General features: G+C 42.9%; 1 protein-coding gene across 4 annotated transcripts in view; it reads left to right on the top strand.

The window, feature by feature from the left end:
• Positions 1–25,365, top strand: part of arid4b (AT-rich interaction domain 4B) — a 123,739-nt gene extending 98,374 nt beyond the window's left edge. For 3 of the 4 annotated variants that reach the window (XM_052025003.1, XM_052025005.1, XM_052025004.1), the window contains 5 exons: positions 175–1,347; positions 10,574–10,684; positions 14,420–14,647; positions 20,261–20,407; positions 23,312–25,365. In XM_052025003.1, the coding sequence (XP_051880963.1) occupies positions 175–1,347; positions 10,574–10,684; positions 14,420–14,647; positions 20,261–20,407; positions 23,312–23,445 (1,793 nt within the window). In that variant the 3' untranslated portion in view covers positions 23,446–25,365. Of the gene's footprint in view, positions 1–174; positions 1,348–9,222; positions 9,424–10,573; positions 10,685–14,419; positions 14,648–20,260; positions 20,408–23,311 lie in introns of those variants that run through there. The other variant, XR_007957025.1, reaches the window with a different exon arrangement.
• Positions 25,366–26,466: the final 1,101 nt, after the last annotated feature.

Below are 26,466 nucleotides of genomic sequence, written 5' to 3' on the forward strand. Positions count from 1 at the left end.
ATATTGCCATTTAGTTGGGTGTTAGCGATGATTTATTTATTATGACTATTTTGAATCAGAAGCTTCATGTGAGTTGGTACAGAGAAAGGATTTAAAGACTTAGTCATTATAGGAAGAGTGGCATGCCTCGGGTTTTAATATCTATATATTTCACTTCTTTTTTTTAATTAACAGGCTCGGAGAGTTCTGAGGAGAGTGATGATGATGACCACAGTGAGGCCACTTGGAGAAAAGGCCCCGAAGAGGATGCAGCAATTCAAGAAAGCAATGAGCCGGCCCTCGAGGACCAGAGAAACCTTCCCATGGCTGGGCTGCCAGGTACACCTCCAGCTGGCGCCAAGCTGGGAAACTTATCGGACTCTCTAGACTGGGCGAGAAGAGGCAAATGTTCTGAGGAGGAGGACGAGGAGGAAGGAGAGGAGCCCGCGAAACCGATGGTGCAGAAAGAACCGGGTGAGAGGCGGACAAAATCACACCTGAAGCGTGCCAGGAGGAGAAAGGTAGGTGCTGAAGACTGGGCAAAAACAGAATCGCCCAACCACAAGGGTGAGAGGTCAAAGGGCAAAGAATCTCCCCTCAACAGCACAAGCAGCAACAGCAGCTCAGATGAGGATGATGAAAGAACTGAAGGGAAAAATGGCTCTACAAGAAAGCATAATGGACTGCAGGAAAAGCGGAAACCTCTGCACGTGACCCAACTGTACTCTGGTTTTTCAGAAGTGCCTGAGAAAAGGGTCAAGCTTTTAAACAATTCAGAATTAAGGGCTCAGAACACAAAAGTAAAGGACCGAAAAGATGTGTGGTCAAGCATCCAGATCCAGTGGCCTAAAAAAGTTCTTAAGGAGCTCTTTTCCGATTCTGATACTGAGACCACGTCATCCCCACCCGTGGCCCTGGAAGAAGCAAAGCCCGAGACACTGGCTGAGACTGCTAAAGAGGAAGAGAGGCTGCCACATGTGGAAGCAGAAACTGCCGCGTTAGTTATCTCCCCTGTCAAGCCAAGCGAAGAGAAGCCAACTGAAAAACTGGACAAGAAGGGTGAGATGCCCAGCAGTGGCAGCAACTCTGTGCTCAATACACCGCCCACCACCCCCGAGTCTCCTGTCTCGGTCACAGTAACTGAGGCCACCCGGCCACAACCCAATGCAGTGATCCCTCAAAGGTTGGTTCCAAGCCAGGAGGAAGTCCAGAGTGTTAAAAGTGAGACTGACAGCACCAATGAGGTTGATAGTATGACCGGGGAGCTGCAAGAGGGACAGTCTGAGGGCAACGTCTCTCCAACAGGGTTTGACGCCAGCATTAGCTCAAGCAGCAGCAATCAGCCAGAACCAGAGCATAAGGAGAAAGGTAAGAGTGCTCAGAAACAAAGGCATATGTGTTCACCCAACTTGTTGTTGCAAAGAATTTAACTGGAGTTCTGAGATCCTTTATTTACTGACTGTGCATGTGAGTGCACTTGAGAGTGTGAGCATGTGTGCAGGCATATGTATGCCAAGATTTGCATTTGTGTTCTTTTGCTGTTTAAAATCCTTTTGATAAAATCACCCCGTGTTTTTTGTTCCAAAGTTGTCTGTGGTACCACTGGAAGCAAATGAATTTGTTGCCCTGAGTTTGTGGCAATAATGTTCAGATTTGATCATTGATTTGGTAAGATAATGAAAATGGATTGTGAGGTAATAGTGAAGGTGTAAATAAGGTGCAAAATATTGCTGATGATGGTGCATTAACCAATAATTTTGGAGCATGTTTACACTAAATTTTTTCAATTGTGGTCATTTTCTATATTTCTCTGAATTTTATTGCTTACTTAAAAATTAACTTCCATCATGCAGACATTGTTCACAAGATAGCATTCATTGCCCATCCTATTGTCCTTGATAAGGTGGTGGTGAACTGCCTTTAACCAGAACAGTCCACTCAGTGACAGGGTTAGCTTGGAAGTTCCAGAATGTGATCTGGTGACAATGAAGGAATGGCAGTATTCATTTCCGTGTATTGGTTTATTATTGTCAGTTGTACTGAGGTACAGTGAAAAGCTTGTCTTGCATACCGATCATACAGATCAATTCATTACACAGTGCAGTTACATGCAGTCGGAGGGGAACCTGCAGGCGGTGGTGCTTCCATATGTCTTCTGCTCTTGTCGTCCTTGTAGGTAGAAGTCGCAGATTTGGGTAGTGCTGTTGAGAAAGCCTTGATTGCTCGCTGCGCTGAGGTTTTCATAGATTCTGTTTGAATATCATCATGATTGAATTATTATCACTGGGTGAAGGTGCTATCAAAGCTGCTCGAGAATATAATGATGTTTGGATAGGATGTAATACTTGGCTAGTTCCCTCTATGTTGTCAAAGTCCCGTCTCACTAGAGGAAGTATGAGCTTAATACACCATTGTGCCTGTGCCAAACAAGGACAGACTAGGGAAGAAACACAGTGCCCTATATTTCCCCAACGTGTTATAAAGAGTCATCGAGTTGTACGGCACAGAAACTGGTCCTTTGGCCCATTGCATCCATGCTGACCTTTTTGCCCCTCTAACTAGGCCTGACCATTACTTGCTGGCAGGAGTCTGCAGACATGACAAGTTCATTTGGCCATCCCGTCGATAACTAGTTATCTTCTGTCCAGTAACTTTATTGAAAATACTTCTTTTTAACATAAGAAAAGGCAAATTGATTTAGAGTTGTAGACTGGAAGGTCAAATATCCAGAATGTTACTTTGCATAATTTAGGAGCATATTTGCTGCAGTTTTGACCTGTCATTTGAATGCAAGTAGTTGCATTTACAAATCACCCCATTGCTTCCTCAAGGACGCCCAACAGCGCCTTGTAATGAATTCTTCATCAAATGTACTCTAATATGTAGGCCAGCAGATCGCAGGTGCAAATGGAATGATAGGGTCTGCTGGCCCACGTCTGACGGAACAGGGAGGGATGCAGGCCCAGTACCCTGGGAGAAACTGCAGCTCTTTGTGTAGGCCAGGTGATCTTTGTACCCTGTGCTTGTAGAAAGAAAGCATTGAAATAAAGGATGAAGGAGATAGCAAATGTTCTGCTTACTGGGAGCAATTCTGTACCACTGTCAGGATGTCGTCCCATACAGCTGGAATTCCAGGCTTTAACTTGTTGTGGAATCTGGAGTCCTATTTGGCTGGTTGTAAAGTTTTCTTTTCAAAATTGTACATTTTTCATAAAATTTGCAAATATATAATTACCATGATATGCTGCCATTTACAGCACAAGATACATCATTCCATTTGCTCTCAGCACCTGCATTAGATTAGAATGCCATCAATTTTTCTTGAAGATAGGTTCCATCAGCGATAAGTGGAAGGGTTACAACCCCTTGGTGTGCAATACTGGGAGGGCCTTAACTGTAGCCTTTACTGCAGAGCAGTGAGTGGCTGCGCTGAGCCTCAGCAAATCTCTCAGTGGGTAGCCCTGGACTATATGCCAGTCCACAGTATTCACTGATGACCCCTCCTCACCCTGAAAAGCCAGTGAGTGGCGGGCTGACTATAGGGCTTCTTTCACTGCATTCATAATCTTTCAGCAGAAGTGGATGTTGTCTCAGTGTGTGGACCCAGGAATAGCACATAGCGCACAGAGTCCTGGCTTACGCAGGATGGACCTTGACAAAGACCACTGCATCCCTTTTCAGTCCTTGTTGACAAATGTGTATTCCGGAAGATGTGCTTCGAGGTCATTGTGCATGGGATTGAGACTCTGGCTGTGCATGAACAATCTGGGAGAGAACCCCTCTCACCGCCAGCCAAGCAAGGTTCTGGGGCTTGTTTGAAAGTTCTGCTCAGGGAACCATACGACAGGATCATCCATTCCCCTTCCCGCAATGCCTCAATGACACTTTTTTGCAGACCACAATGTGACCTCCTTGTGGTCCAAGATGTTCTTCCGTGAAACCTTTTCTATGAGAGACAGAGAGCACAGCATGATAATAGAATATTCTGCAGCATCGTGACCAGACCCATCCTTCAGAATACCGAGGACACTAGCACGTGGTGACACTTGCTGTTTGTGTACCCAGGGTTTTGGAACAACTTGATGCAACCACACACAAAGGTAGCAATCAGGTTCAGGACTCTGGTGGCAGCAGTTTTCCCCCATTTCTCTAGAGATTGTTGCATTGTGTTTCTGCAAACAGGATCCACTCTCAATCTCCAGCTGAAGTGGAAGACGGCTTGGGTCACTGGTGCAGGGCAGGCATGGGATGTGGGTTCACCACTTGTGGCAACAGTGAGAGCACCTTGCATTGATGACAGTTCTTTCCTCTGATTGAGAGGTGCTTTGTGCTCACAGTCCCACTTTCTGCTTCACATTGGCTGATACTCCACCTTTTCATGCTGCATGCCTGTCTCCTGAGAACCATGTTCCCATCTCCTTCAGTTCATCGGGACTGACAGTGAAGGAGGGCATAGGATCAGTTGGACCAGTGACTTCATCTGTTGGCAACAGTTTTCCATTGACCCGAAACGTCGATTGTCTATTTCCCTCCATAGAAGCTGCCTGACCCACTGAGTTCCTCCAGCTCCTTTGTGTGTTGCTCCAGATTTCCAGCATCTGCAGTCTCGTGTCTCCAGTTTTCCATCAACCTCTGCTTTTTGTTTCTCTGGGTAAGATGTAAACTGGACTGCTGACTCACCATTATCTATTTAATGCAATGTATGAAGAAAGATTGACCCTTCCCAGTGAGTGAGCATTGATTCACAAGGTTTGACTTGTGTAAATTGAACTGTTTGAGCTTGTGCAGAAAGCTCCTGGGATCGATCGGGTGAGGTGACATCTCCCTTCCATGATTGAGGAAAAAGGAAACTGGTTTTCTTGTCATTAAGCCACCTCTGCAGGAAGTTCACTTGCTGTGCATTGAAATGAGAACACGTTTAGCTATTGCTCTGATGTCTAGCTGTTATAAGATAAGATTTCTTTATTAGTCACATGTACATCGAAACACAGTAAAATGCATCTTTTGCGTAGAGTGCTCTGGGGGCAGCCCGCAAGTGTCGCTGCGCTTCTGGCGCCAACATAGCATGCCCACAACTTCCTAATCCATACGTGGGAGGAAACCGGAGCACCCGGAGGAAACCCACGCAGACACAGGGAGAATGTACAAACTCTTTCCATACAGTGGCCGGAATTGAACCTGGGTCACTGGTGCTGTAATAACGTTGCACTAACTGCTACACTACCGTGCCTGCTGGTAAAGAAAAACATTAGCTTAAATAGTGCCTTTCACAACATCAGGCCTTCCTAAAATGCTTTACTGCCGATAAAGGACTTTTTGAAGTGTATTCATCGTTGTGGGAAACACGGCAGCCTATCATGGCATAGCAAGCTTCCACAAACAGTAACCAGATAACAACAAGATAATCTGTTCTATTGGTGTTGGTTGATATTAGATCAAATACAGAAGGAAAACTCCTCAGCTCATCTTTAAAACAGTGGCTGTGAAATCCATTACATCTATGTGAGAGGGCAGAGGGAGCCTCAGTTAATGTTTAAGCCAAAGAATTGCACAAGTACTTGGCCTGGGTCTTGGGCTTGAGTCTCTGGATTGGGGCTTGTACATGTTTGTTGGTACAAGCCCCAGTGCAGAGTGCAGATGCAAGCATTGATTTAGAAAGAGACAGTAAGGCATTAAATGAATGGGAGAAACATACCAAATGAATTTCAGTGAAGTCATCTGCTTTGGACCTGTGTAGAATGCTTTCTAAATAATGAAAAGCTGGAGGTTCAGAACCGTGGGTAGGAAGGTGGGTCTGTGTACATGGATCATTTAAGTAGCATAGACAAGTACAGAAAATAAGCAGAAAGGGTCGGTGGAATGCAAGGGTCAGATTACAAAGAGCAATTTCACAAGCTAGGCTTGTATTCCACAAAAATTAGAATGTTATGAGTGATTCAATCAGTTTTCAAGATATTAAGATGAACTGAGAGGGAAAGTGGAGAGTTTCCACCATGGGTTAGTCAGTGACCAGAGAGCTATATATTAAAGCTTGGAACCAGGTCATATTCTGGATTGAAATTTGGAAAAACTTCAGCAAATGACAATTAATGTTAGTTAACTGCTAATTTTAAATCTACTGTTATTGCATTTTTGTTAACCAAAACTCTGAAGGGATGTGGGGGGATGTGGGTAATATGGTGTTGGGTCACACATTGATTGGCAAAACAGTGTTCAAGGTTCACATGGGCTACTGCTATTCCTAGTCAATGAAAGTAAAACAACAATTTCATATCCTGTAAATCTGAACATAAAAAAACAGAAAATGTTGGAAGCATTAAGCTGTCCAAGCAGTACCTGTGGAAAGAGAATCAATGTTTCAGATCAAGGACTTTGTCAGAACAATTCCTGGTCCTATGATAGCTGCTCACAGATGAAGGTAGACAGGCAAATCGATCATTGTTCCTTGAGTGTGGTACTGGGGACATTGCACACCAGTAAGAAATTGGTGTCTTAAGGAAAGTGTCTGGTAATTTTGTTACTGGGGTTATGGAGGAGTCTGGTAGGGATGGTAGAATCTATACTGTTTGGGTACAAAGTAATAATAATTACTTATGTAAATGTGAATGCAGAACACACAAAGCTGGTTTTGTCAAGTGTCACCCGCCTGTTAAATTCTGTCAGCAATATAATGTGCCAGGAGGTAGCTAGTTTAACGCTAATCTAATCCTAGCAAGCCTCACTTCGTATGTACCTTCCCACTTCCAAATGGGTGTTCCTTGTGATAAAGAGTCAGCATTATTACATCTATTTAGTTTCCTGTGTTTATAAACAACAAACTAATTGAGGTGTTTGAGATAATTATCAGATTTGATAAACTCGTTTGCGAAACTAAGTCTTCTGATGGGAGGGGAGCAGAAAGCGGGAACGCAACCTCCTCAGTAGAGTTGGGCCTTTTCAAGGAGGATGAGATGAGGTCAAGAAGGGTGAAGAGATGGAACCCTGGAACACACTCACTCAGCTATTGATACTTGTAAATGCCAAAATTGGGATTGTGGGGTAGAGCTAAGGTATGTAGATGGAGTTGAGGTTTTGATTTGAGTTTGTGGAGCCATGAGCTCAGGGATAGGGGTTACAAGCAGAACTGAATGGTCTGCTCGTTTTTGAATATCTTTTTGGTCAACTGTTTACCTTTATAAGTCTCCATAACTGACTAGGCAGATTAACAGTACATTCACCTTAGAGACTGTTTGTGTAGAGATTTGTGTGGAGATGTCAGTTCAGTGGGGTTTAGACTGGAAACGCTCAGCAGGTCAGGCAGCATCTGTGGAGAGAGAAACAGAATTAAGGTCATCAGCTGGAAATGTTAACTCTGTTTCTCCTTCCTTGGATACTACCAGATCGACTGAATATTTCCAACAGTTTCTGTCAGATTTCAGATTTCCAACATCTGCAGTATTTTGCATTCGGAGTCCAAGGATTTACTGCAAACTTGAATTTGAGTAGAATTCGTCAGTGTTAATAACTGGGAGATGTTAATGAGAACAAAACAAGAACTTGTGCTTTTATTGTGCCTTCCTTTCCCTTTAAGAAAATGTCTCCAAATGCTTGCAATCGATGAAGCACCTTTGAGTTGTAGTCACTGTTGTGATATAGAAATGCTGTAATATTTCCATTAATGTAAGGACTGTAAGACTAATAAGTAATGGCTTGGGAAGAAATATAAAGCTAAAGTTGAAGAAACAATGTATTCAGGTAGAAATCTTTTAATTTGTGCACCAGGCTTTCTTGGTATTTTACTGATTTTAATGCAACATATTTTGTGGCACTGGCATAAAAAAACACAGAAAATGCAGTTTTGCCTTGCAAAATATCATTTCCTCCAGTTGGTCTAAAGTACTTCCCTTCGTGAAATACTTATTTAGTGTACTCACTGTTGTGATAGCCAAGTTGCATATAGCAAAGCTGCACAAACAACTGTGACCCAGTAATTTGTTTTACCTAAATTTATTTATACACATATGTTGGTGAAGGCATCAGGGAGAATCCTTCTATAGGTCCCTCTCCAGATTATGGCAGGGTTCCATTGCTGAGAACTATTTGCAAACAGAAAAGTTAACAAGTTGGAATTGTGGCCGCGAACTGAATTCCCACACGGCAGAAGATGCCTGGAGCCCTGCAGCAGCCGGCAAATCCATCCCAAATGCTCCTCCGTATGTACGGGCTGTCCATAAGTCGGGTGTGATGGCAGTACACTGGGAGAGTGCTGCCTTTCACTTGAGATGTTAAATTAAGGCAGAGTTTACCCTCTAACTGTTGTGTCTTATTTCAAAGAAGAGCAGGAAAGTTCTGGTCAGTATATACTTTGCAACCTAAACCTTAAAATGTGACCTGGTCACTTTTGCATCACTCTTATTGGATCAAGCAGTAAACCAGTTAGGTGTCATGTTTCCTACTTCACAACAGTGATTACAGCACAGTGGCTTTGAAACACTTGAGACATTGACTATGAAGGCATGGAAGTTCTTACTTTATTGGTTCATTTCCATTCTACCAGCAGTCTGTACAACTCAATAATAAGACAAAGACTTTGCATAGAACAGGCAGTGAGAGTAATGCTACCTTAAAATCTACCATAGTGTATCAAACCTACTTAAAACCATTGTTTAATTGTTGTACAGCAAGTTCGCTTTCAGTGAATGTGGGGGGACTTGTGAGTCCATGATCGCTGTTGTTGATTGAGAAATTATAGTTTTTCTTGCGTGACCCAAGAGAAGTTTCACTGACTCGCTTAATCACTGATGCTTGACCCTCAATTGTACAAGAAATATTTACTGCAACTGTGCCAAGAATCCTTGCTTTCACATTTCTCTCCCCTTGCAGCCTCACTGTTTCAAGCAGTTGTTACTATTATCAGGTGCATTGCAATGAGATCTGTGGTTTAATTCTGATAAATGTGGAATCTGCATTTCACAGTTAAAATAACAATACAAGAAAGACTTTCATTTTTGTAGCACCTCTCATGGCCTCAGGATGTCCCAATGAAATACGGCCAAATGCCAATGCTGAGGGAATGCTGCACTGTCAGAGGGACTGTCTTTTGTCTGAGGTGTGAAGTCAGGGCCCTGTCTGCTCTCAGGTGATTACCAAGAACCCTGGGCCTGTGAAAAGAGCAGGGGAGAATCTCCCCGGTATTCAGGCCATTATTTATCCCTCAAGCACTGTCACTGAAGCAGATTATCTGACCGTTCATTTTGTTTGCAGTGTGTGGGATCTTGCTGCGTTCCCTACATTACAACAGTGACAACATTTCAAAAGTAATCCATCGGTTGTGAGGCACTTTGGGACGTCCTGAGGATATGATAAGCTGCTATATAAAAGCAAGTTCTGTCTCACTGCCGAACTATGGATCAAAACAGCAAGCTTGGATTGCCTGGGTTCGGGAAAAAGCGGACAGAAGTGAAGGTTTGAGATTTTAAAATGAAAACTTAAATGCAGTTCATGCACTGAATGTACCTGCCTTTTCCAATAATTAAAGCCCATAATGTGGAAGAGTGACTAAACTCGCACAACTGGTGGGCTGTTCTTACACTAAAGGACCGCTCATCTCTCTGATCCATTATCCCAGGCCATGGCAGGCTTCTCCACATTTTTTATGCTTGCTTCCTTCTTTGCTATCCTGTTGTAACCATTTACAATTTTTATACCCATATTTTCGTTTTCTTACATCCCATTGTCCATCCCCTTTCATCTTGTGCCACCCTCCAATTTGTTGTTCAATCATTTCTGTGTTCATCCGAATTCACAGCAGTCTGCCAGTCATCCTTTTCTTGTGTTCCATAACTTCTTTAAAGGCTCTTAAATCTCTCAACATCTGCTACTTACAATGAGAGATGATTGAACTGAAGCAGCAACTTTGCTTCTCTGTCCACTCAGAGTGTCTACTGTAATTTCAGTTTTTATTTCAGATTTCCAGCTTCTAAGGTTTTTTTTTTGCTTTCATGAGCTTATTATCCTTGCTTTCAACTTCCTGGGTAATCTCATAGCTGTTGGTTGAAGTTGGTGGTTCCTTGCTGGGTCTCGCCAAGCGCATCCCTCATGCAGTAAATAACCTTGTGAAGGCTGCAGAGAAGAAATGGATAGGGTATCTGTCGAAGGTGGGAGGAAGCTCACTTACAGCAAAAACACTGACGCATAGCAGTCGAGTTGAATGGCTTGATTGTGTTGTTTATTTTATGCAGTTAACAAAGGTGCCCCCTTGTGTACAGCCTCTGATACAGCTCGTCCCACTCTGATCCAATCTGTCTGCATACTGTTCCTGTGAAATGTCAAGCCTTCTGACGTTTGAATGTAAAATGCTTGTGTTAAACATATGAAAACAGATGGTCCATTAGCGTAATGTGATTAGATCAGAGCACTGCAGGCTGTCCTTTCATTGTAAACTATTTCATTTGTCAACCCTTTTTTAATCTTCTCTACCTGTACTTCAACATGACAAAGAGGTCGGGATTTATTTTTGGGCATTGAGAATCGGAGTCATTTTGTTCACCCTTATTTGATTTTGAATCCTTTTGATGCGGCGTATAATTTTGCTTTTGTCTTCATTTCATTCCAGTTGCTTCTGGTCACAAAAGGCCAAAAGATGCTCAGGGAGGAAGTTCAACCAAGAAGCAAAAACGCAGCCACAAACGATCAGGGATCAACAACAAAAAGAAAAGTCGAACTGGTGAGGATGTGTGATACTGCTGCTCGTGTTTGTTAAGTATTGTATTGATTGCGTGGGCCTTTGTGAGAATGTTGTGTGTGTTTTTTTTCTGGCTATAAGCATTCTTGGTCAAAAAGGAAAGCAATGGTGAATGCTCAAAGTATTCAGCAATTCAGACAGCATATGTCAGGAGGGAAATGGAGTTAATGTTTTGGGTTGATGAAGTTCAAGTCACTTCATCAACTTGAAATATGAACTCTGCGCCTTTCTCCACCATTCTCCATTTAATTTCGGATTTCCAGAATTTGCCGTATTTTTCTTCAAGAAATCTACTGTTCTATATCTATGACAGGGGAGATCAGATTTATTCTTAATGATTTCCTTTTCTGCTTTTTGTACACTCCACCTTCCTCCCAGGCTGAATTCTGATTTGTGGTTCCCAGTGACAAAATGATAAATACCAGCAGTCGGACTAAGCTCTCTCAAACTTATCTGCTTCCCTCTCTCCTTTAAAATGACCCCTAAGACCAACTCTGACTATAATCTTGGTTGCCTATATGGATGGATATGATGGCATGGTGGTTAGGTTATAGGGCAAGACATCCTTGATTCTGTACTCAAATCCTCTTGTTATGAAGGCGAATATACCACTTGCCACCTCGACATTTTGCTGCAACGGGTATGTTTGCTTTCAGTGACTGGTACACAAGAACACCCAGGACTCTTTATGCATCAATCCTTACCAATGTAGCATCATTTAAATAATATGCCACCTTACCATTCTTCCACTGAAATGGATAAATTCACATAAACCAATACCAATACCAATTTATCCCCATTACACTCCATCTGCCAAGTTTTTGTCCACATGCTCAATCTGTTTAAATTGCCTTGAAACCTTTTTGTATCCTCTCACAACTCACAACCCAACCTAGTTTTATGTCATTGGCAAACTTTGAGTTATTACATTCTGTTCCCTCAACCAACTCAGTGATATGCTATAAATAGCTGAGACCCAAACACTGATCCCTGCAGTCCTCACTAGTTGCTGCCTGTCCCTCTAAGAAAAACCTGTCTATTCCGACACTGCCTCCTATCTGTCAATCAGTTTTTAATCCATGCCAATGCATTACACCCAATAAAATGTTTTATTTTTAAATCTTACTCAATAATCTTTTTTGTGGGACTTTATCAACTTCCTGAAAATCCAAGTACACCATGTCTATTGATTTTTCTCTTATCTATTCCTTCAGTTACATCTTCAAAATAAAACTCCTGTAGGCTTTTGTCAAGCATGATTCCTTTTCAGAATGCAATATATGCAATCCTTGCCAGAAATTTACAAGTTTTGTGAATGAATAATACAAATAATTTCTTTGGTGGCTTGCTGCCAGCTTTTGTCTGTGCTTCTGTGAAATACCTCAGAACACATTCCTCCTTTAAAGCTGCTGTACAGTATAAACATGTTGTTTCTGTATCCATAGTGTAGTAGTGTAGGCTGGACAACAATAGGAAGGAAGACCTGCTGGAATAATTTATTCTTCCACTAATTTCTTTCACTAAATATGTTTCTGATTCTGCCCATGTTATCGCTACTTGTGTTTTTTAAACTTGACAGCAGGAGATTAAGATGTAGTGTGAATCTTTTCATCTATTTCCAAACCTATCTTTGTGCACCATTTAATACAGTGACCATTTTCCCCACTGCACCCGTGCTAGTTCTTTGAAAAATGTGATCAATGAATCCCAGTCCCCTGCCCTTTCCACGAGCTTGCTGTTTCCCTGCATTCTCTTCAATTATTTTTCCCATCTCTTTATTTCTGCCACAGGATCTTGGATTGCAGCAAAGTCCGATCTAATTTGACTAACCTCGAATCATAGAATTGCACAGAAGGAAGCCATTTGGCATGTTGAATCTGTGCCAGCACATTGTATAACAATTCAATTCCCCTGCTCCTTTGCCATGGCCTTCCAAATTATCTTCCCTCAAGGACCCATTCAATTTTCTTCTTAAAGCCTCGGTTGACCCTTACAGGCAGTAAGTTCCAACTCATAACTCTCTGCATAAAAAAAAGCTTTTCCTCACGAACACCGCTGTATCTCTTGCCCATCACTTTAACTCTGTCATCCCTTGAATGGGAGCAGCTTCCTTGTATTTACCTGTCTAAACTCCTCATGATCTTGAACAATTTTATCAAATCTCTCGACATTCTTCACTCCAAGAACAGCCTCGTCTTCAGTCTAACCTTGTGGCTGCAATTTCTCATCCCTGAAATCATTCGAAGAAATCTCTACTGCACTCTTTCAAGTACATTCACATCTTTCCTGTAGTGTTCACTTATGTTTTACACACGTTCAATGTATCATTTGTGTTAATCAAATTTTTAAAAAATGCAGATGCTGAAAATCTGAAATAAAAACAGAAACTGCTGGAAGTACTCTTCTTCAGGACTGAAGATAGGAAAAGGGGAAGCCAAATGTATAGGAGGGAAAAGCAGAGCAGTGATAGATGGACAGGCTGATGTATCAGTGGGTCCTGACCCAAAACGTTGACTTTCCTATCTTCAGTCCTGAAGAAGGGTTCTGACCCAAAATGTTGACTGCCTGCTTTTCTCCACGGATGCTACCTGGTCTGCTGAGTTCCTCCAGCATCATCGTGTTTTTCATCTCGATTCCAGCATCTGCAGTCCTTTGTTTTGCTGGAAACACTCAGCAGGTCAGGCCACATCTGTGGGAAGGGAAACAAACCTAATGTGTCAGGTCAAAGTTCCTTCCACAAAACTGGGAAGGAGGTGATAGAAGTGTGTTAAGCTGCAGGGTGGGTGGGGAGGAGAGGAGGATGTCTTTGATAGGGTAAAAGGAAGAGTGATCATGGGGATATGCTGTCTGAGGAAAGAGATGTGGTTCAGAATGTTTCCTCATTAAAAATCTTTTTCCCATAGTAGGAGTATCGAAAAGAAGATGGCATAGTTTTAAGGGTATCTAAGGGATGAGTTATTTTTTGACACAGTGGTTGATATCTGGAACGTACTGTCAGAAGAGATGGTGGAATTGGATACTATCACTGTGTTTAAGAGGCATTTAGACAGACACTTAAATAGGCAAGGCATTGCGGGGTACAGTCCTAATGCAGGCAAATGGGATTACTGTAACCGGACTAAAAGTTGGCATGGACATGGTGGACCAAGGGCCCAGCTTCTGTGCTGTACATTCTGAATATGTGTATGCTGCACATATCACTGGACAAACCATGACGGAGGGTATATTTTCTTCTTGGGTGCTGCACCCTGATTTAGCTGTGTATCTCTAATGTTTTAGATCTTTCTAACTTTGTAACAAGCGAGTCCATGGGTTGTGAGCATATAATCCAGGAAGACATTCCCAGAGAAATACTGAGGAAACTTTTCACTCTTAAAGAAAATTCTTCTACAATGATTTGTTAAACTGAGACTCAATCTGTGCCATTGGGTGTTTGGGAAGAATCCCAAGACACTAATTCAAGGAAGTGCAAGTGTACTAGCCTTGTTGCCTGCCAAGTGTTTATCCCTCAACTTCGGTTTAGAAAAAGATCATCTGGTGATTTATCCGGTCATTTTGTAGGAGTTTACTGTGCCCAAATTATCTGCTACATTTCCTAGAATGCAAAGATTTATTATTGCTTCAAAAATACTATTTCATTGGCTGTAGAATACTTGGGGAGATCCTGAGGCCACAAAAGGCAGTTCATAAATTCATTTTTTTTCTTATTACATGCAGCAAACAGTAGCGACAGTGAAGAGTTGTCTGCGGGTGAAAATACTGCCAAATCTGTACAAGTGAAGAAGAGTTCCTCTGTGGTACCACCAGGAGTCAATTCTCTGCCAGGAAGCACATCTGCCACCAAAGTACTGACCCCTGCAAAATCCCCTGTGAATGGGGAGAAGAGTGCCACACAAGAACAGAGCAGCAGGACCTCCAGAACCTACAAATGGAGCATTCAGATGGGTGAGTTTGCCTCTTTTTGGCAGGAAAGTAACAAGTAGATTTTTTCTTGCATAGCAAGGTAGAAAGACTTAGGTTGGGGGCTTTTGCATGAGGAAAACAGCTTTACTTCCCTCCTGAGAATAATAAGTCTGATCTCTAATGGTGGCCCGTTCCACAATTACAGCTGTGTACCCAGGTCATTCCCCTGTCTCCTGAAAAGACTGCACATCAGCTGCAATAGTTAATGGAAAGTACAACAGACAACTGACTCTTCCTTGTGGCATTCACTTGTACAAGTTTGTAATTATGTCTTTACAAATCTGCCGCACTCAGTATGAAATATGCTTGTTATTTCTCATAGAAATGCTCCAGCTTGTTCGTTCTTCATGCTTTCTCTGTCCATCCATATACCTATAGTAGGTTTCACACAATTTTGTTTTTCAAGTGTTAATCACAGTTTTATGAAATCTGTAGTTATACAACTAAATGCTTTTGCCTAGATTTTATATTTGAACTCATTTCCATCTTTTTTAGCTCTCCACTTTTGATATCTGTTTTAGAGTCCAGGCAGATTTACCACTGTAGTGCACTGCATGTATAATTCTTACAGACTTGAATCTACTCAAGGAAATCTCACTTGACAGTGTGCTACTGATCCCTGCAACTAAGCTTACTTGTGAAAAGGGTTAATGCTTGAATGGTATTGTATCACCATGACCTGGTGTACACTATCCATCTCCTAAGCCATCCACTTTAATTCTTATGTTTAGTAATCTTCCTGTCTAGCAAAACTTTGAATTAAACATCCTTTCATTGTCATCTTAAGGTTGCTCCATGGCTCGTGCCTCCCTATTTTGAGAACTTCCTCCAGCCCTAGGACCCACTACAGTCTCTTCAATCCTCCTGCTCTGGCCTGTTGTACACCCCATTCCAATCCCCCATCGCTTACTGTGGCTTCAGCTGCCCAAGCTTCAAGTTTCGGAATTCCTTTCCTAAACCTCTATCTTGCTCATCCTTTGCTTCGCTCTTCAAAACCTACCTCTTCAAAAAAGCATTTGGCAATCTGTCCAGATAGCTGATGTGGCTCAGTGTCAAATTTTGTTGGCTGACGCTCCTGTAATATTTATTACAGGAAAGCTGCCACATAAATGCAAATTGCTATTGACAGGTTCAAGTACGCTAATGTTTCAAACAGGTGATTACTGCATCCATGTGGAACGGGAATCAGTTTCATGCAATGGAGAAAAGTGCAGTAGAGAAGGAGGCCATTCAGCCCATCATGTCCATGGGCCAACAAAAGCTCCCCAGCTTAGAGTCATAGAGCACTACAGCACAGAAACAGATCCTTTGGCCCATCTAGTCCATGCCGGCCTGGTTTCCTGCCTAGTTCAATCTACCTGCACCCAGACCATAGCCCTCCATACCGCTCTCATCCACACACTTATCCAAACTTCTCAAATGTTACAATTGAACCTGCATCCACCACTTTCGCTGGCAGTTCATTCCACACTCACACCACCCTCTGAGTGGACTAGTTCCCCCTCAGATTCCCCAAAATATTTCACCTTTCACCCTAAACCTATGACCTCTAGTTCTAGTCTCACCCAACCTGAGGGGAAAAAGCCTGCATGCATTCACCCTGTCTATACCCCTCAATTTTGTATACCTCTATAAGATCTCCCCTTATTCTCCAGGGAATAGAGTCCTAATCCATTCAACCTTTCCCTATGACTTGTTCTGGCAACATCTGTGTAAATTTTCTCTGCACTCTTTCAAGCTTATTGATAACTTTCCTGTAGGTAGGTGACCAGAACTGCACACAATACTCTAAATTTGGCCTCACCAACGTCTTGTACAACTTCAACATAACATCCCATCTCCTGTACTCAGTGCCCTGATTTGTGAAGGCCAATGTGCCAGAAGCTCTTTACGACCCTATCTACCCACAATACCACTTTCAAGGAATCATGGATCTGTATTCCTAGGTCCCTTTGTTCTGCCGCACACCTCAGTGCCCTACCATTCACTGTGCAACTCTTACCCTGGTTTGTCCTCTCAAGCTATCCTCCAGTCCTCCAGCACCTCACCTGTGGCTAAGAATGTTCTAAATATCTCTGCCAGGGCCCCTGCAGTTTCTGCACTGGACTCCCACAAGGTCCATGGGGACACCTCGTCAGGCCCTAGGGATTTATCCACCCTAATTCACCTCAAGACAGCAAACACCTCTCTTCCATGACCTCAGTACTCTTTTGCCCCAGTTCTATAGACTCAGAGTCTGTCTCTCAAGTAAATACAGACAAAAAAAATTAATTTAAGATCTCCCTCATCTCTTTCAGCTCCATGCATAGATGACCACACTGATCTTCAAGAGGACCAATTTTGTCCCTTGCTATCCTTCTGCTCTTAATATAGCTACAGAAACCCTTGGGATTCTCTTTCACTTTGTCTGCCAGATCCCTTCTGATGCCCTCAGAACTGGCCTTCCTGCAGTTTAGGATCTTAATCCTGGGACCAGTCCTATCCTTCTCCATAATTATCTTGAAACTAATGGAATTATGATCACTAGATCCAAAGTGTTCCCCTACACTCACTTCTGTCACCTGCCCTGTCTCATTCCCCAAGAGGAAATCCTGTATCGCACTCTCTCTAATTGGGACCTCTACATATTGATTAGGGAAACTTTCCTGAACACACTTGACAAGTGCTATCCCACCTAGTCCTTCTGCAGTATGGGAGTCCCAGTCAATATGTGGAAAGTTAAAAATCACCTACTATCACAACTTTGCTCTTCTAAATCCCGCTGACTATTGGGAGGTCTATAATGTGGTCATCCCTCTTTTATTCCTCCGTTCCACCCAGATTGCCTCTGTAGTCAAGCCCTCCAATATGTCCTCTCTGAGCCCTGCCTTGACATTCTCCCTGATGAATAATGCCACCCCCTCCATCATGTCTAAAACCCCAGAACATTGAGCTGCCAGCCCTGCCCCTCCTGCGACCAAGTCTCACTAATGGCTACAACATCATAATTCGACGTGCTGATCCGTGCTCAAAGTTCATCTGCCTTACCTACAATACTCCTTGCATTGAAATGGATACAACTCAGAACATTAGTACCACCACGCTCAACCTTTGGTTTCCATCTTTGCCTGTAGTCTTAACAGCTACTTTCCCCACAGCTTCGCCACTTGCTGTCCTGCCACTCTGGTTCCCAACCCCCCTGCAACTCCAGGTTAAACCCCCTCGAGCAGCACGAGCAAACTTTCCCGCAAGGATATTGGACCCCTCCAGTTCAGGTGCAAAGCGTCCCATTTGTACAGGTCCCACCTACCCTGGAAGAGAGCCCAATGATCTAAAAATCTGAAGCCCTCCCTCCTGCACCATCTGCTTAGCCACATATTAAACTGCACTATCTTCCTATTTCTTGCCTCATTAGCATGTGGCACAGGTAGCAATCCTGAGATCACCACCCTGGAGATCCTGTCTTTTAACTTAGCACCTAACTCTCTGAACTCACTTTGCAGGACTTTGTCACCCTTCCTGCCTACATCATTGGTACCAATGTGTAGCACAACCTCTGACTGCTCACCCTCCCTCTTAAGAATGCTATGGACTCGAATCAAGACATCTCTGGCCCTGGCACCAGGGAGGCAACATACCATCCGAGAGTCTCGTTCTTGTCCACAGAACCTCCTGTCTGCTCCCCTGACTAATGAATCCCCTATCACTACTGCTTGCCTGTTCTCCCCCCAAGCCACAGAGCTGGACATGCCAGAGACCTGACCACTGTGGCTTTCCCCTGGTAGGTCATCCCCCCCAATACTATCTCAAACAATATACTTGTTATTGAGGGGAACAGCCACAGGGGTACCCTGCACTGACAGCTTATTCCCTTTCCCACTCCTGACAGTCACCAAGCTACCTGCCTCCTGCAACTTGGATGTCACTGCTTCCCTGTAACTCCTGTCTATCAACCCCTCTGACTCCCAAATGATCTGAAGGTCATCCATCTCCAGTTGCCTAACACGGTCTGTGAGGAGCTGCAGCCAGAAGCACTTCTTGCAGATGTAGTCATCAGAGACACTGGAGGTTTCCCTGACTTCCACATCATGCAAGAGGAGCACACCACTGCCTGGGTGTCATTCCCACTGCTCTACCTGTGCAATAATAAAGAGAACATAACAGAATCTCACCGTAGCCTCAGCCCCCTACTCTAACACTGACCCACTTAACCCTAACTTCTTTTTATCAGCTGCTGCTAATTAGCCACTCAATTATTACTGACAATGTGCAAGTGTGCTTCTTTAAGGGTCCCGCTCACTGAAAATGAACACAAAACACAGAGACTCACCTCCTTTGAAATCTCCCGCCTTCATTGCACTCTCTAACTCTTGGCCTGTAACCTTCTAGGTATAGCACTACAGATGAAAATCTCGGTGACTGAAAAAAATTCCAGTCTTCCACTCCAATATGTCTGTCCCCTTCTTACTGAACTCTGAGAATTAGATTCTTCCTTTCCACTCTGATTTAGGTGCCTTGAAATTTTATATATCTCAGTGGAATCTCTCCTCAGCCTCCTTTTTTCCGAAGAAAATAACCTTAGTCTACACAGTATTTCCTTTTAGCTAAAATTCTCTAGTCCTGGCAACATCCTCCTCTTGCCTTGTTGTTGCAACCCCAGAACTGCATGCTATAGTAGCTTTTACACAGCTCTAATAGAACTTTGCTGCTTGCATTCTGTGCTTCAAGCAGTGAAGGAATGCATCCCATAACCCACCTTAACCACCACATTCTCACTGGCCACTACCTTCAGGTTATTTTCTAGCACAGACAATGAGGGGAATGGCCTCAGAATTTTTTGATTCTATGAAACAATAATGCATGCAACCGGAATCCTCTTTTTCTCTATGCTCCTTAATGCCCTACCATTTATTGCTTATTTTCTAGCCTTAGCTGCCTTCCTCAAATACATTATCTCGTACAGTGTACCCTGTGTTACGGCAGTTCGGGTAATGAAAATTTACCTTTGCAGAATTCACAAATTGCTTCTAAAAATGTTGAGATATGGAATAAAAATATGCTCTTACAGAATTTATGAGAATAAGTAAGCACAAAATGTATACAGGGAACTGAGGTAGTTTACGAAAGACAAGGATCACAGGCTGCTGGTTCACAGCAGGAGGCCACTTAAGAGATTTGCTTTGGAAACTAACGAGGCAATCTCTTCTATTGATTCTTACACAACAATACTTTATCAAACATTGCAACATCCATTTCTAGTTAATACTGATTGTATTATAGACAGAAGAGAAAGGGTTGTTGTTAAAAGACCAACAACCCTTTCTCTTCTGTCTATAATACAATCAGAATTCCCTTGCCTATAGATCACGCACCCACGGGAACATTACTATTGAGAGAAAAATATCCCATAGGAACGCATCTCCACTTATAACATGGGATTCATTGGGGGGAGAAAAAGGTTCACATTATGGAAAATTGTGATGCAGATGGTTTTCTAGGACACAACTCCTCCATAACGTGTCGGTACGTTGTACCTACCAGACTGAGTTTTATTTCTCACGGTTCTCTGACCATATTAATGCATGTTATTTATTATTTTAACACCTCTGCCTTCAGCTGACGTTGAGAATATGAGTGGTGTGGAACGCATTGCATTTCTTCAAGAGAAGCTGCAGGAGATCAGGCGACATTACCTCTCCCTAAAGTCTGAGGTAGCCTCCATCGACAGAAGAAGAAAGCGTATGAAAAAGAAGGACCGTGATAGTAAGTCCAATGGCACTCTACAGTTTCACGCGCCCCCGTGTAAGGTCCTGTTAAGCACATTGGGACATTGACCTCATTAAGACACTAAACAAACAGAGTGATGTTTTTGCCAGTGGAGTCATGGAAATGAAAGAAGGAGGTTGTGCTGCAGCTAGTCCGTTTATAATTGTGTGATCCCATTGTTCATGTAGACCCTGAGCAAGGAAGCAGAGAATGGGAATATCAACGATGGGAAGCAACCCTTTGGATTCCCACCCATGAGGGAACTGAGTCTCTATGTCCTACAGTGAGGATAGGTTGTGACCGTCAGGTTAGAGAGTGGGAAATCAAGACTTGCATATAGTTCCCTTAACAACTTCAAGATGTCCCAAAATAAATAACAGCCAATTAGTGGGCAGCCAACATCTGAACAGCTAGGTCCCAACTGTGGTTTTTCTATTTTACAGGATGAGGGCTTCCCTTGCAAGGCCAGGGTTAATTGCCCTTTACAAGATATTGCATGGGGAGTTCCAGGACTTAAAAGCCTGGCTGGATCTGGAGCACTAGTATCACAGCTGGGATGTTACCTGGTCCCTTGTATTTGCTCTATCCAGTGCTCTCAGCCTCATCTTGAGTGAACCAGATTTGTTGAAGACTGGCTTCTGTGATTTTGGGAGTCTCAGGAGGAAGCTGAGATGTATCGTCCACTCCACTGCAAAAGCTTCAGCCTTGCCTTTAAGTGCTCATGTGCTGGGGCCCTGTCATCATTGAGGATGGGCATGTCCTTGGAACTTCCTCCTCCCCCTCCTCCTCCCATTAGCTTTTTAATTGTCCACCACCTTCATGACTGGATCTGATAGGACTGTGGAGCTTTGGTCTTAATGAATCATTGAGGGGTTGCTTCGCTCTTTCTATTCCATGCTGTTTCATATGTACTTGGTCCTTTGTTGCAACTTCACCTGGTTGACGGCTCATTTTTCTGTATATCCAGTGCTGCTCCTTCTGCACTCTCAGCAACATTGTGGTGGTCACTCCTACCAGTGCTATCATTTTTGAGTTTGAAGTCAAGTGGGTTTACTCCTCATGTTGGTTCATTCTACCTGCCGTAGACTCAGTCTGACACCTGTGCCCCTTGAAACTCAGCTGGCTGGTCTGTGTTGGGCCACCCTGGACAATGGCCATTGAAGTCCTTTGGAAGGGTGCATTCTGTGCTCTTGTTGACTTGCAGTGTTTTTCAATTTGGTGGAGCACTGAATGGTCAGCTGAGGGCAGATGGTAGCTGGAGGTTTCCTCGACCATGTTTGATCCAATGTCATGAGGCTTTGTGGCTTTAATGTTGATGACTTTGTGGGTTATTCCTTCCTGCCTGCACTGCCATTTCTGGTGGGTCTGTCCTGCTGATTAGACCAAACATTTTTGGGAATCACTGGGGGTGGGGTGGCAGTGGTGGTGGGGGTTGTCTGGCACATTGTCTACAAGGTATGCTTCCATGAGGACGGCTACATCAGGCTGTTGCTCAACTTGTCTGTGGGACACCTCTCCCAGTTTAGATACCAGTCCCCAAGTTAGTGAGGTGGACTTTGCAAAGTCCAGTTGTCTGGGAGTGATTTTGCTGTTTTAAAAAAACGAACTGTTGGGGGAACTCAGCAGATCGAGCCGTGTCTGTGTAGGCAAAGGGATGGTCGACGTTTCGGGTCAAGACCCTGCTGGACCCAAAACGTCAACTATCCCTGTGCCTCCACAGATGCTGCTCAACCTGCTGAGATCCCCAGCAGTTTGTTTTTTCACTCCAGGTTCCAGCATCTGCAGTCTCTTGTGATTTTGCTGTGTCCGAACTCGGTGCCAAGGTTGATGCCAGGTGGTTTGTCCAGTTCCCTCCTTTGTTTGCTAGGTCTTTTCAGAGACTACAGTACTGCAATTTGACTGGGAATGTTTAAGTGATGTCTTTTGGAGGGCACTGGTTCACACTTCATTGCTTTTTATCGTGATCCTTTGGGATTTGATATATTTCCTAGAACCACAGAGTGAAACAGCACTGAAGCAGTCCCTTCAGCGACTGAGTCCACACCGTCAACCACCCATTTACGCTAATCCCATTGTATTCTCCCCACATTCCCATCGACTCCCCCCAGTTTCTACCCCTCATGTACACACTGTGGGCAATTTACAGTGGTCAATTAACCTACCAACCTGCAGGTCTTTGGGATGTGGGAGGAAACCAGAGCTCCCGGAGGAAACCCACATAGCCGTAGGGGGAAACACGCAAACTCCACACAGATGGTGCCCAAGGTCAGGATTGAACCGGGGTCCCTGGCGCTGTGAGGCAGTGGCTCTACTAATTGGAGCTAAGTGCTGCCCCATCTGCCAAGGTTCTGTTCACTCAGTTGGATGTAAGCAACAGCACAAAACTATTTCATAGAAAGGCAGGGAATTCTCTTCACCGTCCTGGCTAATATTTATTTCTTAATTACCACCCAAGCAGTCTGTTCTGGACACGCGTTGTCCGTCATGTTTCCTGCATTACAACATTGCCAGTGCCTTAAAATGTCAAGGTCAAGTTCATTGTCACATGTACTAGTACATGTGTGCACAGGTGCAATGAAAAATATGCTTGCAGCAGCATCACAGGCACGTAGCATCAGATCAGCAGCATTCACAAGAAAAACATAAATTAAACATAAATTATACACAATTTTTACAAAAGAAAACACAATTAGAACAAAAAAAACAAAGTCCATTTTAGTGCAAAGTGATCAGAGTGGTCATAGTGTTGCTAAAAAGTATGTCTTTGCCTGTTAGGTCTTTTGGGACATCGAGGTTTTATTTAAATGCTGCTGTATAAATGCAGCAATTTTGTTTCAGTTTAATGTGTAATTTAGCTCAGGAAAATGTTCAAGAATTTATTTTGTTTTCCCTAATCCGCAGCGAATGCGACAGCGACGGCATCCTCCTCTTCCTCACCTTCGTCCAGCTCTCTCACAGCAGCCGTCATGTTAACGCTGGCCGACCCATCGGTGTCCAACTCGTCACAGAATGGGCTGTCGGTAGAATGTAGGTGATGAAAGGACCTCCCGACGCACAGTGCACTTAAACGGCTCCCGGGGCTACTTTTATTTTATTTTTTATTATTAATATTTTTTTTAAAAGAGACGCTGGATAGAGGCACAAAGAAAAAAAATACAAAACGAGAAAAACAATTCAACTAGCACTGTACGCCACAAGAGAAACTGCTTCTCAGCAAAACTAACAGCACTTAAGTGCACTTTCATGAAGATGTAGAAGTACAATGAAGTGTTCTGTCGGAGCAATAACCATTTGCAGTCTGCCTGGGAATCTTGTAACTGTTGATGGACGGGCCTTACCATTATTCTTTTTGTGTGGGTGGGAGTGGGGTTGCAGGAAGGACTTTAGCCTCTGTAGGTTCCTTGTTCGAAGATTCCGTGCACGGCACACCATTTTACAGGGCCGATTTTAACCAGTTCCGGCAGTGTTCATGAGATTTGTCTCTGCTCCAACCCCCACACCTCACCACACCCTCCACTCCCGTTGAAGCCGGACCACATGACGATCTCTGGTATTGATTTGATTCACTTTTACTGCACAAGCTTGCTGTTTCTTAAATGAATTTTACTGTTAAGGTTTTTAAAACAACAAACAAAAAATGGAAAATTGCTTGCATTATTTTGTGTAACACAAGCACAGGTAATTCAAAGATTACAGTGGGCAGACAGTGGTGGAACATAGTGCTTTTGGCATCAGCCTTCAACGTATAACCAAAATGCATACGAGATTCCTTCCTGATTACTGCCTTGTGTTTACAGGTTCGGATCTAGGGGAAAGGTTACTGTGAGTTTTCCCTGACCTGTTCAGTTGGAGAGGAAACCTATTTTGTCATTTTTATATAAAGTCATTGATATTTTTTCTTTAATTTTGATACAGAACATTTCGTCAAAAAATGAAAGAAAATAGCTAACAAAAACTGTAAAAAAAAATCTTTAAAAGAACTGTGTATAATGAACATTGTACTTGCCAGCCTAAAAGATATATTTATTCTAGGGAAATGATGACAAGTTATATTTTTGTGTTTTTTTTCCTTGTAAATGAAAAGGGGATTTTTTTTCTGAAGACATGAAATACTTGGTTTCTAATGTTTATTTTATCATTGGCGAAGCAGACCACAACCTGTCTTCGTACCCGTCTGGGCTGTGGAGCAGCTGCCAAGCTGCTCTCTGTGGGATCTGCTGGGATTAATAAGGTAGCGTCAAAGGATTTGAAGTCGAGATACACAGTTCACAGCCATGCCCTGGAATAAACAAAAAAAATACCCTCTGCCTGGATTTTGTTGTATGTAACAATAAGTCTTGTCTTTGTCCAACACATGTACTTACCAGTGATTCTTTACTTTTTATAATGCCTTTTGTATATTTAGAATGCCCCTACCCCACCATCCACCCTGCCCCCACCCACCCACCTATCCCCTTGAAGTTGTATTTAAAGAGCAGTGCTATTAAAGCACTGCACGTCTCTGTACAGACTGTTCACTGTTTTTATGATAACTTTGGTGTACCTTGATTCAAAGTTAGCATGTTGCTTTTTATCTTTTTTTAAAAGGTATCAAAAAGTGTGAGGGGGTGTGTGTCTTTTGGCAAGACCTGCAAGGTGGTTTTATGTTTGTAGTTGTTGGGTTTTCTTTGCCTCTGAATTAACACAGGATCTTTGTAGGAAAAGCCTATTTGTTTGGTCTGTGTAGCTTGTGCTCTTTAAAGAATTTTTTGACAATGGTTTCAGAATATTTTGACCTTGTACATGACTGTAGGACCTTTGTTTGACAGCTCAATGTACTTTAAAAAGAACTTATTAAAAGTTATATAATATTTATTAGATTCCAAAAAGGTTGGAAATTATGTAATTTATTGTAAAAAAAAATGTAAGCAAATTGAAAGGCTTCCATTTGAAATAAAATGCCATAGTTTGTGAAAGTTTTCTTTCTAGCACACAAAAATTGAGTTTTTAGTTTAATATGTGTTGAGTAACTGAGGTTTTAATATTCACAATGTCATTGTTTGACCTATGCAAGTCCATCCCACAATGAGGATAAGTAGTCACTGAAATGAGTGCCATCCCTCACCTCCCGAGCCCTAGAACCTATTCCTGAAAGTTTCAGCACATGATTTCTCACCTCTAACAATCCTGCCTTTTTGTCCATTTCAAAAAATAAACATGATGACAATTTCCACAAAAAATGGAAAATAGGATTTTCTTGGAGATAAAAGCAATCCCGGAGGATTGGTAACTCCAACCACCTCTCCACCATCACCCAACTACTCCCACTCACACAACCAATCTTCTTCCCACAAATGTCCACCCCCTCCTTGCAAACATCCTCAGTTCCACTTGAACAGTCCTTTTCTCTGCAGGGATCAAACTGCTCATCTCTTACACTTTCCCATTTAAAGCTCTTGTATTTCCTTACGAACAGAAGAGAGCCATTCAGTCTATCAAGTCTATACCTGCTCATGAAGAATTTCCATCAATTCATTTGTCTAGAACCTATTCTCTCCCCCATGATTCTCCTGTCACCTAACTACAGTGGAGGCAATTTACAGTAGCCAAACAATTTACCAGCATATCTTTGGGATGTAGAAGGAAACAGGAGCACATGGGAGAGACCTACGTGGTTACATGGAGAATAGCACTGGAGGTTAGGATCAAAGAGAGAACCCTTCTTCAGAACTCTGAAGAAGGGTCCTAACCCAAAACATTGACCTTCTGGTTTTTGTCCATGGATACTGCCTGGCTGCTGAGTTCCTCCAGCATCTTGTGGGTTTTTCAGGTTAGGATCGAAATTGGATCACTGGAGTTAAGCTCAGATCAGGTTTCCATCATTCCTACTGCATCAAAACAGGGTCAACTCAAAATTTGAAGACCATGATTGTTTGATTTGTTTTTTTGTTATTGGTTAGAGAACCTTAGTGGGTAGATGGAGTTGAGATGTACCTCCTCCTGTGAGAGAACCCCAGATGAAGTGTCCACAATGGTAACCCATTATCCCATTTATTTCACCATCTCATCTTCACCAT

The sequence above is a fragment of the Pristis pectinata genome, chromosome 10, assembly GCF_009764475.1.
Source record: "Pristis pectinata isolate sPriPec2 chromosome 10, sPriPec2.1.pri, whole genome shotgun sequence".
Lineage (NCBI taxonomy): Eukaryota > Metazoa > Chordata > Chondrichthyes > Rhinopristiformes > Pristidae > Pristis > Pristis pectinata.